The sequence below is a fragment of the Ctenocephalides felis genome, unplaced genomic scaffold (assembly GCF_003426905.1).
Source record: "Ctenocephalides felis isolate EL2017-DRISC unplaced genomic scaffold, ASM342690v1 CF-g0.4_SCAFFOLD_01492, whole genome shotgun sequence".
Lineage (NCBI taxonomy): Eukaryota > Metazoa > Arthropoda > Insecta > Siphonaptera > Pulicidae > Ctenocephalides > Ctenocephalides felis.
Genome location: NW_020537646.1, coordinates 54,768,126 through 54,783,121, shown reverse-complemented (window position 1 = coordinate 54,783,121; position 14,996 = coordinate 54,768,126). Strand labels below are relative to the sequence as shown.

The 14,996-nt window shown below is 32.2% G+C and overlaps 1 protein-coding gene across 1 annotated transcript; it reads left to right on the top strand.

Moving 5' to 3' along the window:
• The first annotated feature begins 5,732 nt into the window (after positions 1–5,732).
• Positions 5,733–14,043, top strand: LOC113371409 (ATP-dependent DNA helicase PIF1-like). Its single transcript, XM_026612038.1, has 3 exons — positions 5,733–6,110; positions 6,303–6,483; positions 13,946–14,043. The coding sequence occupies exons 1-3, from the start codon at positions 5,733–5,735 to the stop codon at positions 14,041–14,043; spliced, it is 657 nt and encodes a 218-aa protein (XP_026467823.1).
• Positions 14,044–14,996: the final 953 nt, after the last annotated feature.

The window sequence follows — 14,996 nt, the reverse complement described above, 5'->3', positions numbered from 1 at the left end:
TTTTTTCTTGAGGTTTACGATTTTGTGACTTTTTTAAAAAATTTTGGTTTAACTAGAAGATATATGTTTTATGAACACGTACAAACTAATTTTTTTGATTTCAGATCGCCGTACGAAAAGTGAGAACGCCCGCATATTGATACTTTTTCCGAGAGGGTCTTGGTAGATTCATTTTTACGGCAGCCATTTAAAAAAAAAAAATTTAAAAAATGTTTTAGTTTATTTTAATATATAATAAATAACCCTAAAAAAGTTCAAAAAGATTCAGTCATTCCTTCCCAGTTTAAAAAGTCCTCAAAAAATGGTAAAAATTAAGGCGATTACATGTATCGCCCACCTTAAAGGGACAGAATATGCGATGAACAGCGGCAGTTCATCCCTTATTCTGTCCCTTTCAAGCATTTGCATAAGTTCCGATCTCTCTTTCTGCCCAAATACAAACTGTTGTGTACAATTGTACATAAGTTAAGTGTACATATTCGGTAACGATTTATAAACCAAATTAATAAATTTATAAATTCTTAAAGCTGAATATTGAACTGAAATGTACTTAATTTATAATTATTATTATTATTGGTAAAAAATCGTTGTAGATTTAATTAAAATCGTAAATAAAAATATTTTAACGGTTGATTACGAAGAAAATACCCGTTCGATGTACTAATCAGTACACCCCCAAATTTTTCGAATAGTAATATTCAAAATCGATTTAAATTTTTTAAGAAAAGGTTTTGAATGAACAACAGCTAAGTTTGTGAGAAAGTGAAAGGTAAACTAGTAGTGCTTGGCATTGTGCCTTAAGGCAAATTGCTGGAACTTCCCGTACCTAGAATTATTTTTTTAAAAAAGATTTTTTTTTAACTTTGAAAAACAGGCAAATGTGGTCTCTAACAATACAGAACGACTTATTAGCATAAGATTATTCAGTCAGATTTTCTGGCTGAAACATAGTACTCCTTCGCGAAAGTTATTATGGTTTAACTTCTTAATTCGAATAAGTTAATTAATTTTGAATCGAAATAGGCTTTGAAATGGAAATAAATAATGTCTTGAGTTCTTATATTAGAATGTTTGAAATGTTGAGTTAAAATTAATAAGAATTAGAAATAACAATATAGGATATAAAAATAAAACGTTGTAGGTGAAAAAAAAAATTAAAAAAAATGGAACCGTCACCGGTTCCCAAAATTTGGGAACCGGTTCCAGACCCGGAACCGCGCTGGACCCGGATCCGGTTTACAGCTTTTATTTCCACGCTTATCAGAAAATTTACTCCTGTAAATTCTTCTGCTTGTCCAAATGTAATTTGATCATGCGAGCGTATATGATTCAAATTAAGGGCACTTGCGCCTGAATTTAAAAATAAATCGCCATTGATACTTCTCGCCTAACTGAAGATTTGAATGAAGAGTGATGTGGATTTGTTACATTTATATATTATGATCAATTTTTGAGAATTAAAACTTAAAAAAATACTAGCGCACTCTGATGGAAATAAATAACAGCAAACTAGACCCGATTTAAAAACCCACAAACAAAATATAAAATATAAAGGAAATGTAACTCAGAATTTGAATTATTTACATGCTTAAATTAATATAGTTACTTATTAAAAACAGTAATTTATTGAAAATTTCGCCTGTTGAAAAGTTATTTGCGATATATGGTTTTGCAGTCAAAATTCTTTTAAACAACACATATATTTTTATATAAAATGTGCCCATACTACTTAATTTTAATTCATTAGTAATATATATTATATATATATTATAATTATATATATATATATATTTATTTATTATATATATAATATATATATATATATATTATATATATTTCTTCTTCTATATATATAAAAATAAGTCGGGTTTTTCTTCCTGACGAAATAACTCCAGAACGCACGAACCGATTTCGACAATTTTACATTCGTTGGAAAGGTCTCGGGCTCCGCAAGGTTTATAGCTAAGAAAATTAAAAAAAAATCAACAGAAAAGCGGAAAACATATTTTCTTTTTTTACATGCGGCGTCATCTCTAAAACTTAGCATGTACTACAAACCAAACCGCTGCCGGTAGATAACGCCGGTAGATACATTGTTTGACATCTCAATGTTCACCGTTCAGTTAAATTCAGGTGATAAACCGGCATTGTGTTTACAGTGAAATTGTGCAAAAAAGTTAAATTAGTTATTCTTTTCCGAACATCACGTGTTTTGTGCAAATTTTTGTCTTTAAGGCAGGCGTTTGTCTTTAAGGTGGTAAGTTAAACTGTGTAAATTATGTGGATAGTGCATTTGAGTTTAAATTCACCACTCTGTCCATAGTCTAAAATGCCTATAGGACGACGTGCGAACATCGGTCGCCGCACAAGACATGCAAACCAGCAGCAAGTGTATTTACTAAACTTAAGCGAAGGCAGACAAAATATAATAAGACAAAATGCCCGGTTAAGACAACGCATCAGTACACGTAGATCATTGGCATCATACAATCGCTTGGCATTCCAGTATGATCCCACTGCAAACTACAGTGATGATAAAAATTTTGATATTGGACCAATGACGACTATATGCCGATATTGCAATGCGTTAAAGTTCAAAAGAGAAATGGCTGGATTGTGCTGCGCAAGTGGAAAAGTAAAACTGGATCCATTACTTGCACCACCACCGCCACTGAAATCATTGTTTGATGGAAGTGACCCCGATTCCAGCCATTTTCTTCAACACATTCTTCAATACAATAACTGCTTTGCATGACTTCCTTTGGAGCTAATATCATTCAAGAAGGCGGCTTCAGGCCGACTTGCAAGGTAAAAGATACAACGCACATAACCAATCACTCACACCAATACAATGAATTGCACACCTCACACTACACCATCACACGGTCAGAAGTTACACGGTATTCTTCAACTAATGATTGTTTGAAATTACAGATACAAGGACAAATATACCATTTGCATGGTTCAATGGTGCCAACACCAAATGAACAGCATCAATTTCTGCAAATATATTTAATTTCGTCGATAGTGGATCAGCTGAATGTGCGGTGCAATATGCAGGAAGAGTTAAAGAGACGAGTTATTGAACAGTTGCAAGCATTTTTTCACGCTAATAATGCTGTGGTTACCATGTTCAAAACAGCATTGGAACGAATGCCATCAGATACGCACATATTTGTCATAAGAGCGGATTGTACCCCAAGAGGTGAATGTGCGAAGATTCAATGCACCCACCGTTAATGATGTTGCTGCAATTATTGTTGGCGATCCAACTAAATCGCGAGACATTGTCGTTCAGCGATGAAGCAATACCATGCATCGCGTAAACGAGACACATCGTTTGTACGACGCGTTACATAGCAAGGGCAAGACGGTTACGACATCACGTTGAAGATGGTCGATCCAATTACAGGTGCAATATTAACACACTATTTATTTTTATTATTGCTATTATTTGTTTCCATTAACAATTCATTTAATTTTGCATTTTCAGGTTTATCAACGAATAAAAATCTAAGCGCTATGAAATACTATGCATATCGTATGATGATTCGTCCACATGAGGAGAATGTCATTCTGAAGTGCCGTCGGCTATTCCAGCAATTCGCTGTCGACATGTATGTCAAAGTCGAGACCGAACGTTTAGCGTTCATTCGATTCAATCAGGCAAAGCTACGATCTGAGGACTATATACACTTGCGAGATGCTATTCATTCAGATGGTGATGTTCAGAATATTGGACGTCTCACGATTCTCCCATCATCTTATACCGGAAGTCCACGCCACATGCACGAATACGCTCAAGACGCTATGACGTACGTGCGACATTATGGAACTCCGGATTTATTTATTACGTTCACTTGCAATCCGAAGTGGACGGAAATTGAACGTGAGTTGGAAACGAGCCAAAAACCGCAAGATTGCCATGACATAATAGCCAGAGTATTTCAGCAAAAACTCAAGGTCATGATGGATGTGCTTACTAAGTATCGAGTTTTTGGAGACACACGTTGTTATATGTACTCAGTGGAATGTCAGAAGCGTGGACTACCGCATGTTCATATCCTAATTTGGTTGCTGAATAAATTACATTCAAATGAAGTGGATGACATCATATCAGCTGAAATTCCTGATCCAGTCACTGATCCCCATCTACACGACATTGTGACGACACAGATGGTGCATGGACCGTGCGGTGCATTAAATCCATTATCGCCTTGCATGGCTAATGGAAAGTGCACAAAACGATATCCGCGACCGTTAGTTGCTGATACATTCAACTATCAAAGTTAAAGTTCAAAATCAAGAGATTGAGATCGGAAATGAATTTATTGTAGCATATTGCCCGCTGCTATCTCGAATTTTCAGAACACATGCAAATGTTGAAAGTTGTCATCGGCCAAATCAATCAAATATTTGTGCAAGTACGTCACAAAAGGCACCGACATGACTGTGTTTGGTATTGCGTCGGAAAATGCGAATGACGAAATTAGCAGCTTCCAAATTGGCAGATACGTCAGTAGTAATGAAGCATTGTGGCGATTATTATCATTTCAAATTCATGAAAGATATCCCACAGTTATGCATTTAGCAGTGCATTTGGAAAATGGCCAAAGAGTTTACTTCACTGAGGCTAATGCGGCACAGCGAGCTGAGAGACCACCATCGACAACATTACTAGCTTCTTTGCTATGTGTGAAGCAGATCCATTCGCAGCGACGCTGATGTACGTTGATATGCCCAAGTATTACACTTGGAATCAATCAACAAAGAATTTCCAACGCCGCAAACAAGGAACCCCAATTCCAGATTGGCCACATGTGTTTTCCACTGATGCACTTGGTCGCATATATACTGTTCATCCTAGAAGTGATAAATGTTTTTAGTTGCGACTGCTGTTGGTAAATGTACGTGGACCAAAACGTTTGAGCATTTAAAACCTGTAATGGCCACCGATGTCAAACATATCGAGAAGCATGTCAACTATTGAGTTTGCTGGAGAACGATTCTCATTGGGATCTAACACTAGCGGATTCAGTTGTTTCATCAAATGCGTACCAAATACGAACGCTGTTCGCAATTATCATCACCACATGCTTTCCTTCACAACCAATACAATTATGGAACAAATACAAAGACGACATATGTGAAGATATCTTGCATCGCTTGCGCATTCAAACTAACAATCCTGATATTCAAAATAACCGATGAAATCTACAATGAAGGATTGATTCTGATTGAGGATCAATGCTTGACTATTGCAAACAAGCTACTAATTGAAGTAGGAATGATTGCGCCAAATCGATCGATGCACGATGCATTCAACCAAGAATTAAATCGAGAGCTGCAATACAATGTTGATACATTGCAGGAATTCTTTCGAAATAATGTGCCGTTGCTGATGAACAGCAAACAGTATACGAAACATTAATGCAAGCGGTGGCCAATAATACTGGTGGTCTATTCTTCCTGGATGCACCTGGAGGAACAGGGAAAACATTTGTCATTTCATTGATTTTGGCCACTATTCGATCAAGATGTGACATAGCTTTGGCGTTAGCATCATCTGGAATTGCAGCGACTCTTCTAGATGGAGGTCGTACTGCACATTCTGCACTTAAGTTGCCTCAATTTAAATACAACTTGATACTCCAACATGCAATATTTCCCGATCCAGTGCAATGGAAAAATTGTTGACGCAATGCAAGCTCATTGTTTGGGATGAGTGCACAATGCCACATAAGAAATCACTTGAAGCACTTAACTTCACACTGAAAGATCTTCGGCGAAATAACAACATCTTTGGCGGCTTGACGATATTGTTTGCAGGCGATTTCAGGCAGACGTTGCCAGTAATTACCCATGGAACGCCTACAGATGAATTGAATGCTTGCCTGAAAGCATCACCTTTATGGAATAACGTAAAAACATTATCGTTAACCACTAATATGAGAGTTCAACTTCAAAATGATCAAAGTGCTGCACAATTTTCCAAACAATTGTTAGCTGTTGGAAATGGGAAAGTCCCAGTTGATGCGACATCTGGATTAATTACTCTTACCAATGACTTTTGCCGATTTGTAGACTCTCAATTAGAACTTATTGAAAATGTTTTCCCAAAAATTAGCAAAAATTATCAGAATTATGATTGGTTAAGTCAACGAGCAATTCTTGCCGCAAAGAATAATGATGTACACGCACTGAATTTCACCATTCAGTCAAAAATTGCTGGCGATTTGGTGACATACAAATCCATTGATTCCATAACAAATCCCGATGATGTAGTAAATTATCCAACGAAGTTTTTTAACTCTCTGGAGTTACCAGGATTTCCACCACATAACTTGCAACTCAAAGTTGGCGCTGTTATAATGACATTGCGTAATTTGAATCCACCGCAACTTTGCAACGGTACTCAACTTTCAGTAAGAAGACTTATGCCGAATTTGATTGAGGCAACCATTATTAACGGAAAGTACGCAGGTGAAAATGTATATATTCTTCGAATGCCAATGATTCCGACTAGTCTTTCGTTTGACTTCAAACGATTGCAATTTCCAGTTCGCCTTGCGTTTGCAATGTCAATTAACAAGTCGCAAGGCCAATCGCTTAGTGTTTGCGGTATAAATTTAGAAAATCATTGTTTTTCACATGGCCAGTTGTACGTTGCCTGTTCACGAGTTGGGAAACCATCCGCTTTGTTTATGTTAGGCCAAAAAACAAAAAATGTAGTTTACCAAAAGGCTCTTCAATAAAACAGATAATTTGCAGATTCACTTTCATTTACTTAGTGCAGTTCATTTTTGTAATCGAAATAAATTCATTACTGTTGTGTAATAAAATCAAATTTTTCCTTTTCAAATATAAAACAAACAAAAAATTTCTTCATCTTTCTCACGAAACCATCTGGTGGCGAAACGGAGTTCGTCGGGTTTGCTAGTATATATATATATATTAGGGCGAGTCAAATTACTAATGAACTAAAATTAAGTAGTATGGGCACATTTTTATATAAAATATATGTGATAATATATATATATATATATATATATATAGATATATATATATATTATAGTATATATATATATATATATATATATAGATATATATATATACTTACTGACCCGACAGACGTTGTTCTGTACCCACGTCTACAATTTTTCAATATTTCATACTAATATTTACTGCTTAGTTAAAAATAATAATTACTGTTATTTGAATTACTATTTACACCAATATATGAGTGATGTTGAATGTGTAACTGTTTCAAATAAAATGATTGTTCTTAATTCCCACAGTTAACACTTTAATTATTCATTTAACAAATATTAAAAAATGTTCAATAAAATTGTATATTAAAAATTATACAATGCGTTTTATAGAACAAATTTATTTCCAATAGCTCAATTTATTTATTGCATTTTAGGGTTATATAGTATTTTTAGTCATACCTGTAGATGTGGAAGTATAAATGAGTGGTTTTTTTTTATTCACGACTAAAACATTGATTTTCCAAATTTATCACACTAAAAATGATCGTCTGCCTTTGTGATTTATGGTCATAGCATAAGATACACGTGTTGAAAATTGAAATCTTTTAAAAAGTACAACAAATTCAGAAAGAATTAATATATAGCATTCTCGGCAAAGGTGCAATATCACCTTTTATTTTTCGAGCCAAAATAATTGCTTCAATAATGTTGCCTATAATTTTTATAATTTCGTACCATATTTTAACTGGCTTTTAGTAATTTTAATATCTAAATTACATTTTTTTCTCCTATAAATCAATATACATTATTGCTTAAGTTTATATTTGAAGTGAATTAATTTGTCAAATCCTGTTCACATGTGCTCTATTCAATTTACGATCAACAAAATTATTGCTCTGTGAATTTTTTACTGTGCTCCAATTTACTTGATATTTTGGAAGTAGGCTAATCTTTATCTTAAGTTCAGAAGTAAAAACAATTTGCACTCCGTCACCATCCACCGCATTAATTGGATTATTACCCTTTTAATTCTGATTTTATCAGAACTTGTAATACACTATTTTAATGGTGATTAAATGAGCTACAACTTTCTCTATCATAAATTTTACCGTCACTTCTCTTATTGTGAAACGGCGGAGGGTTAAAGGGCTCGAAAGACCTCTGGTTGGACAGCCGCGCACTACTTAATTAATACCTCTATCAATATTTGTGTAACAAAAATAATAAAAGCAATAATTAGTCTGAAAAATACCTTGAATTTTCATATATATACTTTTATACGTATTCTTTCGGATATATTATAATGAGATTGTTTTTTTTTTAATGGATTTTTTTATGAAATCATGAGTTTTTTGAAAATCGTTTGTACTAACATTATGGTATTTTCTAGAATCCATCAAGATCTCTCCAACCAAGTTAATTCTAGATGGAAAACGATTATTTTTAATTCTGGTGGAAATGGCACTCATAAACTATTTGATTTAAATGAAAAAAAAAACATTGTATTTAATTTCCCCATTAATTTGATTTAAATGAAAAAAAAAATTTTGATCCAAAAAATTTTGAACCAAAAAATTTTGGTCAAAAAAATTTTGACCCAAAAATTTTTGACCCAGAAAATTTTGACCCAAAAAAATGTTGGTCAAAAAAATTTTGAACCAAAAAATTTTGATCCAAAAAATTTTGAACCAAAAAATTTTGACCCAAAAAATTTTGACCCAAAAAAATTTTGACCCAAAAAATTTTGACCCAAAAAAATTTTGACCCAAAAAATCTTGGTCAAAAAAATTTTGGTCAAAAAATTTTGACCCAAAAAATTTTGACCCAAAAAATTTTGACCCAAAAAAATTTTGACTCAAAAAATTTTGACCCAAAAAATTTTGACCCAAAAAAATTTGTCAAAAAAATTTTGACCCAGAAAAATTTGGTCAAAAAAATTTGGCCTAAAAAATTTTGGTCAAAAAAATTTTGACCCAAAAAATTTTGACCCAAAAAAATGGTCAAAAAAATTTTGACCCAAAAAATTTTGGTCAAAAAAATTTTGACCCAAAAAATTTTGACCCAAAAAATCTTGGTCAAAAAATTTTGGTCAAAAAAATTTTGACCCAAAAAATTTTGACCCAAAAAAATTTTGACCAAAAAATTTTGACCCAAAAAATTTGATCAAAAAAATTTTGACCCAAAAAAATTTTGGTCAAAAAAATTTTGACCCAAAAAATTTTGACCCAAAAAATTTTGGCCTAAAAAATTTTGGCCTAAAAAATTTTGGTCAAAAAAATTTTGACCCAAAAAAATTTTGACCCAAAAAATTTTGACCCAAAAAATTTTGACTCAAAAAAATTTTGACCTAAAAAATTTTGACCCAAAAAATTTTGGCCTAAAAAATTTTGGTCAAAAAAATTTTGACCCAAAAAATTTTGACCCAAAAAATTTTGGCCTAAAAAATTTTGGTCAAAAAAATTTTGACCCAAAAAATTTTGGCCTAAAAAATTTTGACCCAAAAAATTTTACCCAAAAAATTTTGACCCAAAAAAATTTGACCCAAAAAATTTTGACCCAAAAAATTTTGACCCAAAAAATTTTGACCCAAAAAATTTTGGCCTAAAAAATTTTGGTCAAAAAAATTTTGACCCAAAAAATTTTAACCCAAAAAATTTTGACCCAAAAAAATTTTGGTCAAAAAAATTTTGACCCAAAAATTTTGACCCAAAAAAATCTTGGTCAAAAAAATTTGACCCAAAAAAATTTGGTCAAAAAAATTTTGACCCAAAAAATTTTGACCCAAAAAATTTAGACCCAAAAAATTTTGGCCTAAAAAATTTTGGTCAAAAAAATTTTGACCCAAAAAATTTTGACCTAAAAAATTTTGGTCAAAAAAATTTTGACCCTAAAAATTTTGACCCAAAAAATTTTGACCCAAAAAAATCTTGGTCAAAAAAATTTTGGTCAAAAAAATTTTGACCCAAAAATTTTGACCCAAAAACATTTTGGTGAAAAAATTTTGACCCAAAAACATTTTGGTGAAAAAAATTTTGACCCAAAAAATTTTGGCCTAAAAAATTTTGGTCAAAAAAATTTTGACCCAAAAAATTTTGACCCAAAAAATTTTGAACCAAAAAAATTTTGACCCAAAAAATTTTGACCCAAAAAATTTCGGCCTAAAAAATTTTGGTCAATAAAATTTTGACCCAAAAAATTTTGACCCAAAAAAATTTTGACTAAATAATTTTGACCCAAAAAATTCTGACCCAAAAAAATTTTGACCCAAAAAATTTTGACCCAAAAAATTTTGACTCAAAAAATTTTGACCTAAAAAATTTTGACCGAAAAAATTTTGACCCAAAAAATTTTGACCCAAAAAATTTTGGTCAAAAACATTTTGACCCAAAAAATTTTGACCCAAAAAAATCTTGGTCAAAAAAATTTTGACACAAAAATTTTGACCCAAAAAAATTTTGACCCAAAAAAATTTTGACCCAAAAAAATCTTGGTCAAAAAAATTTTGGCCTAAAAAATTTTGGTCAACAAAATTTTGACCCAAAAAATTTTGACCCAAAAAAATTTTGGTCAAAAAAATTTTGACCCAAAAAATTTTGACCCAAAAAATTTTGGCCTAAAAAATTTTGACCCAAAAAATTTTGACTCAAAAAATTTTTTGGGGATATTTTTCGGGATATTTTTTGGGGATATTTTTGGGGATATTTTTCGGGGATATTTTTTGGGGATATTTTTTGGGGATATTTTTTGGGGATATTTTTTGGGGATATTTTTTGGGGATATTTTTTCGGGGATATTTTTTGGGGATATTTTTTGGGGATATTTTTCGGGGATATTTTTCGGGGATATTTTTTTGGGAAATTTTTTGGGAATTTTTTTTGGGGATATTTTTCGGGGATATTTTTCAGGGATATTTTTGGGGAAATTTTTCGGGGATATTTTTTTGGGGATATTTTTTGGGGATATTTTTTGGGGATATTTTTTGGGGATATTTTTCGGGGATATTTTTCGGGGATATTTTTTGGGGATATTTTTCAGGGATATTTTTTGGGGAAATTTTTTTGGGGAAATTTTTTTGGGGATATTTTTTGGGGAAATTTTTTTGGGGATATTTTTTGGGGATATTTTTCGGGGATATTTTTCAGGGATATTTTTGGGGAATTTTTTTGGGGATATTTTTGGGATATTTTTTGGGGATATTTTTCGGGGATATTTTTCGGGGATATTTTTCGGGGATATTTTTTTGGGGAAATTTTTTGGGGATATTTTTTGGGGATATTTTTCGGGGATATTTCCCCAAAAAATATCCCCAAAAAATATCCCCAAAAAAATTTTTTCCCCATTTAATTGCATGATCGCTTACTCATTTTACACGCAGAAGTACTTCTTTTAAAGCTTATTTGGAGAACTTATAAAAACCCATTTTCATATCTAGCCTAATAATGTTCCTAAAACACTATAAAATAGCGATTTTTTAAGATTTTATTTGATATAATTTTGTTCATTACATGATTTTTGTTAAAATGTATATTTTTGAAGATATTAGCAAAAAATGATGAAAAACGCAAAAAGAAACAAATTTTCAGTAGCCAGTAACTTGAAAAGTATTTGCTTTTTTTAAAAAACATTATTAAACATTTTTCGCTTATAATTAGTTCTTTTATCGATGCCCAACGTTATTTTGAAAAAAGTAAAATTACACCACTGAAAAGAAATGTCATCCACCCGAGACGTGGTAAAGGAGTCTAAATGGTTTTCACTTCTGAAGAGTAAGAAGAACCTAGTTCCAAAATTCCAAACAAATGGAAAACAGTAAAAAAAGTCAGACCAAAAGCGCTCCATTGAGTAAATATTCCGTCCGTAATGACAAACATATGAATTTTTGACACAATGAAACTTCTAAATATTTTTTTTTGTATTGTGTTTTAGTATAGTAAGGCAAAACGACTGCAAATTGAATATTCTTGAGCGCAATCACTTATGGTTCGTCTCCTTTGCACGAATTCGTACGGCGAATCTGTTCGCAAAGTGCGCAAACAAAATTATTGCAAGCAAAAGCAAACCACGCGCACGTTGAGAACACGATTCGCCGTGCGCGTCAGTCGCATGCGCAGACTGTCAGACGCATGTTATATTATTTGCATATTATATTAATTTAATTTTTGTCACATCTCAGCTGCTTTTCGGCATTAATAATGTAGACATTACATTTTCCTTATTCATAATCATGAATTTATTATATTTTAATATTGCTTTAGCCTATAAGTGAATAGAAATGTTTGGCAAATGACAGTCTTCAATTGTTTTTAATGTCAAACTAAGCTTCAATATTTTCAAGGGCAAACAATGATAAACGGTTTTTTATAATTTTTTCTATTTATTTCTACAATCTAACTATATTTCTATGAATCAAAACATTCTAGAAAATGTCCCGAACAAACTTCAGGAAGATTCATGAAAATCCGAATTATAGTTTAGGAGGATTAACGTAAACGTACCATATTACGGGATGTTAAGAAACGTTTGACTTTAAAGACGAATTTTAGAGAAAATAGGAAAGTGGACGAACTAAATCTGTTATATTTTATTAATTAGACCTTTAAGATTATTATAAAACAAGATTTTTCGTCGTAGAACGTCATTTATAGAAATAATCGGCATTTTGGTGAACCACGCGTTTGTCTATAATTCTAATTATATTTAATGAATATAATTTAATTGAAAAATAATATTTTGATATAATTTTAAACCACATAGTTATATATTTTCATGGAAATTTGAACAGTATAAGTGATTATAAAACTTCCAAACAAAAATGAAATAAAAGTTGGTATTAAAATTACAGTAATTATTGTAACACTGGAAATGATATGAATAAATCAAACTGGAATGAAAAAATAAATCAAATAAAAAATATGAAACAAAGAGGATATATTTATGTATTCAATTATCAATCCTAAATCTGCATAAATATATTATTACTTAACATTCAAAATTATTTAAAGTATGAGATCATATAACAATTAGCTAGAGGGTTAATACATAATTTTCTTATTAAACTATATTTCTTATTTAACGAAAATATAAACTTTATGTAAATATATACTTTAAACTCTAAATAAAAAATTTAAACACCTAATAAAAATTTATTAATTTACTAGATTAAATCAGGTACAGAAAATACACCTCTTTTATTTACTGGAATTGGTGGTTTCCTTTTTGTACTATATCTTTGGCATCATAATCTAACACATCGTCTTTATCAGGCCAACGCCAGTTAACCCTTCCATTTGCAAAACCGCTCATAGTCATAGTTTTGACTAGGTACTTTGGTTGATCAGTCTTATCATTAGAGGTTCCGAGTATTTTCCAGGAAACTTTTCACCTTCATAGTGTACTACCACAAAATCGCCTTTGTTTAAAATGGTACTTTTGTTTTCTTTGTTTTCTGTATTACGATTTTCCTTGTCATCATTTAGTTTCTCCAGTTAAAATTTCTTTTTCGAGGTCTTTTGAGTTCGTCGCGCCTTTTCTTTTCTTTTTCTTATCTTTTGTGATTCATTATTTTTTTTGATTTCTTGATCTTTTTTTCTTTGTTCAGCCTTTTTCTATCTATCCTTTTTTTCTTGGTTTAATTGCCTCTGAGGCGTTGAGCACTGTATTAAGGTATTATGTTCTTTCATTCCATCCAATGCCAAGTCCTCATTTGGCCAGTCTAAAATAATTTCTGAAAGCGTATAATTTTGCACCTATCGTAGAGTCACCCAAGTGCAAAGACTCCAGAGAAGGAACCATATGATTGCGAGGATTTGAATAAATTTGTCTAATGCTTTTCCAATAGTTATATAACCTTGTATCTTCTAAATCCCCATTCCACTCTCCATAGCAATTCCGAAATGCATTGAATTTTGCCATTCCCAAATGTGCCTCAAAGTGTGCAACAAAATTATTTGAAGGTTGTAATGTTGATGGACCTGGTGTTGATGAACCTATTGAACTTGCTGGCAAATCTGAGTTAGATGATGGAGCAGTATTTTTGACAAGTCGACTGTAATCAATGGCGTTTTCATCAAATGGGTATAATCCGCATTTGCGAAAACCATTTCTTATTGTCTTGTTTTACTGCCTCATCAATAGATTTCTTAATAATCGGTCCAGAATCTTCTCTTTTTAAACGACGTGGGCATTATTCTCTATTCGCCAAGAATATACATTTCTACTCCAGGCACTTTTAAGCTGTGAAAAAACGCTACCGTCCATAGGCTGTAAAATATGAGTTGAATTGGGCAATATAGGCAACACCAAAATAATGCCAATTTCTCTACATAATTTACACAGGTGATAGGACAAATGCGAAACATGACCATCCAAAAATAAAACAACTGGTTTTTATATTTTCGTTTATAAGGAAAGGAATGAAAAACATTTCCAATATACTCAAAAAAGTTTTCGCTGGTCATTCACCACGTTATCACTTCTGCCTATGGACCAGGGTTTCGGGTATTTTGCCAATATGTTAGATGGTATCCTCTTATATAGAAATAATGACAGAATTGGCATCAACTTCCCATCTGCAGAAGCGCCGATCAATACTGTAAGGGCCTCCTTTTCATCATTTCCCGATCAGCAATGTACAGATTTGGAACCTGTTTTAGCTAAAACAGCTTGACCTTTTGGGCAAAAATGCAGATTCATCGCAATTAAAAATTCTAGATGGGTCTTGGAAAAGCTCACTAAAGTTATTTTCTTGAAAATATTGCTGAACTCGCTTGAACCATGCCCTAATTTTGACCTCATTCACAATGACATGAGCCGTAGTCAAGGGTTGAATATTCTTTTTACTAATCAAAGGGTTCTTCTAAGAAAACCCTCATACCAATGCCGACCTGGATATCCTTCCTTAAATTTGTTAGACACACCGAGTTCAGCAACCAGTTTATGACAGAATGTAATAAATGTCTTTCGTTACAGGAAAACCCATGTGAGCCATCGTTATAACCCATTCAA

Bases quoted from the DNA above. Each gene is read 5' to 3' on its own strand.
- LOC113371409 (XM_026612038.1), top strand. From the start codon at position 5,733: ATGCCACATAAGAAATCACTTGAAGCACTTAACTTCACACTGAAAGAT. The intron at 6,111-6,302 runs GTTTTCCCAAAA...TATCCAACGAAG, and splicing joins AATTAGAACTTATTGAAAAT to TTTTTTAACTCTCTGGAGTT. The intron at 6,484-13,945 runs GTGAAAATGTAT...AATTATTTGAAG, and splicing joins TATTAACGGAAAGTACGCAG to GTTGTAATGTTGATGGACCT.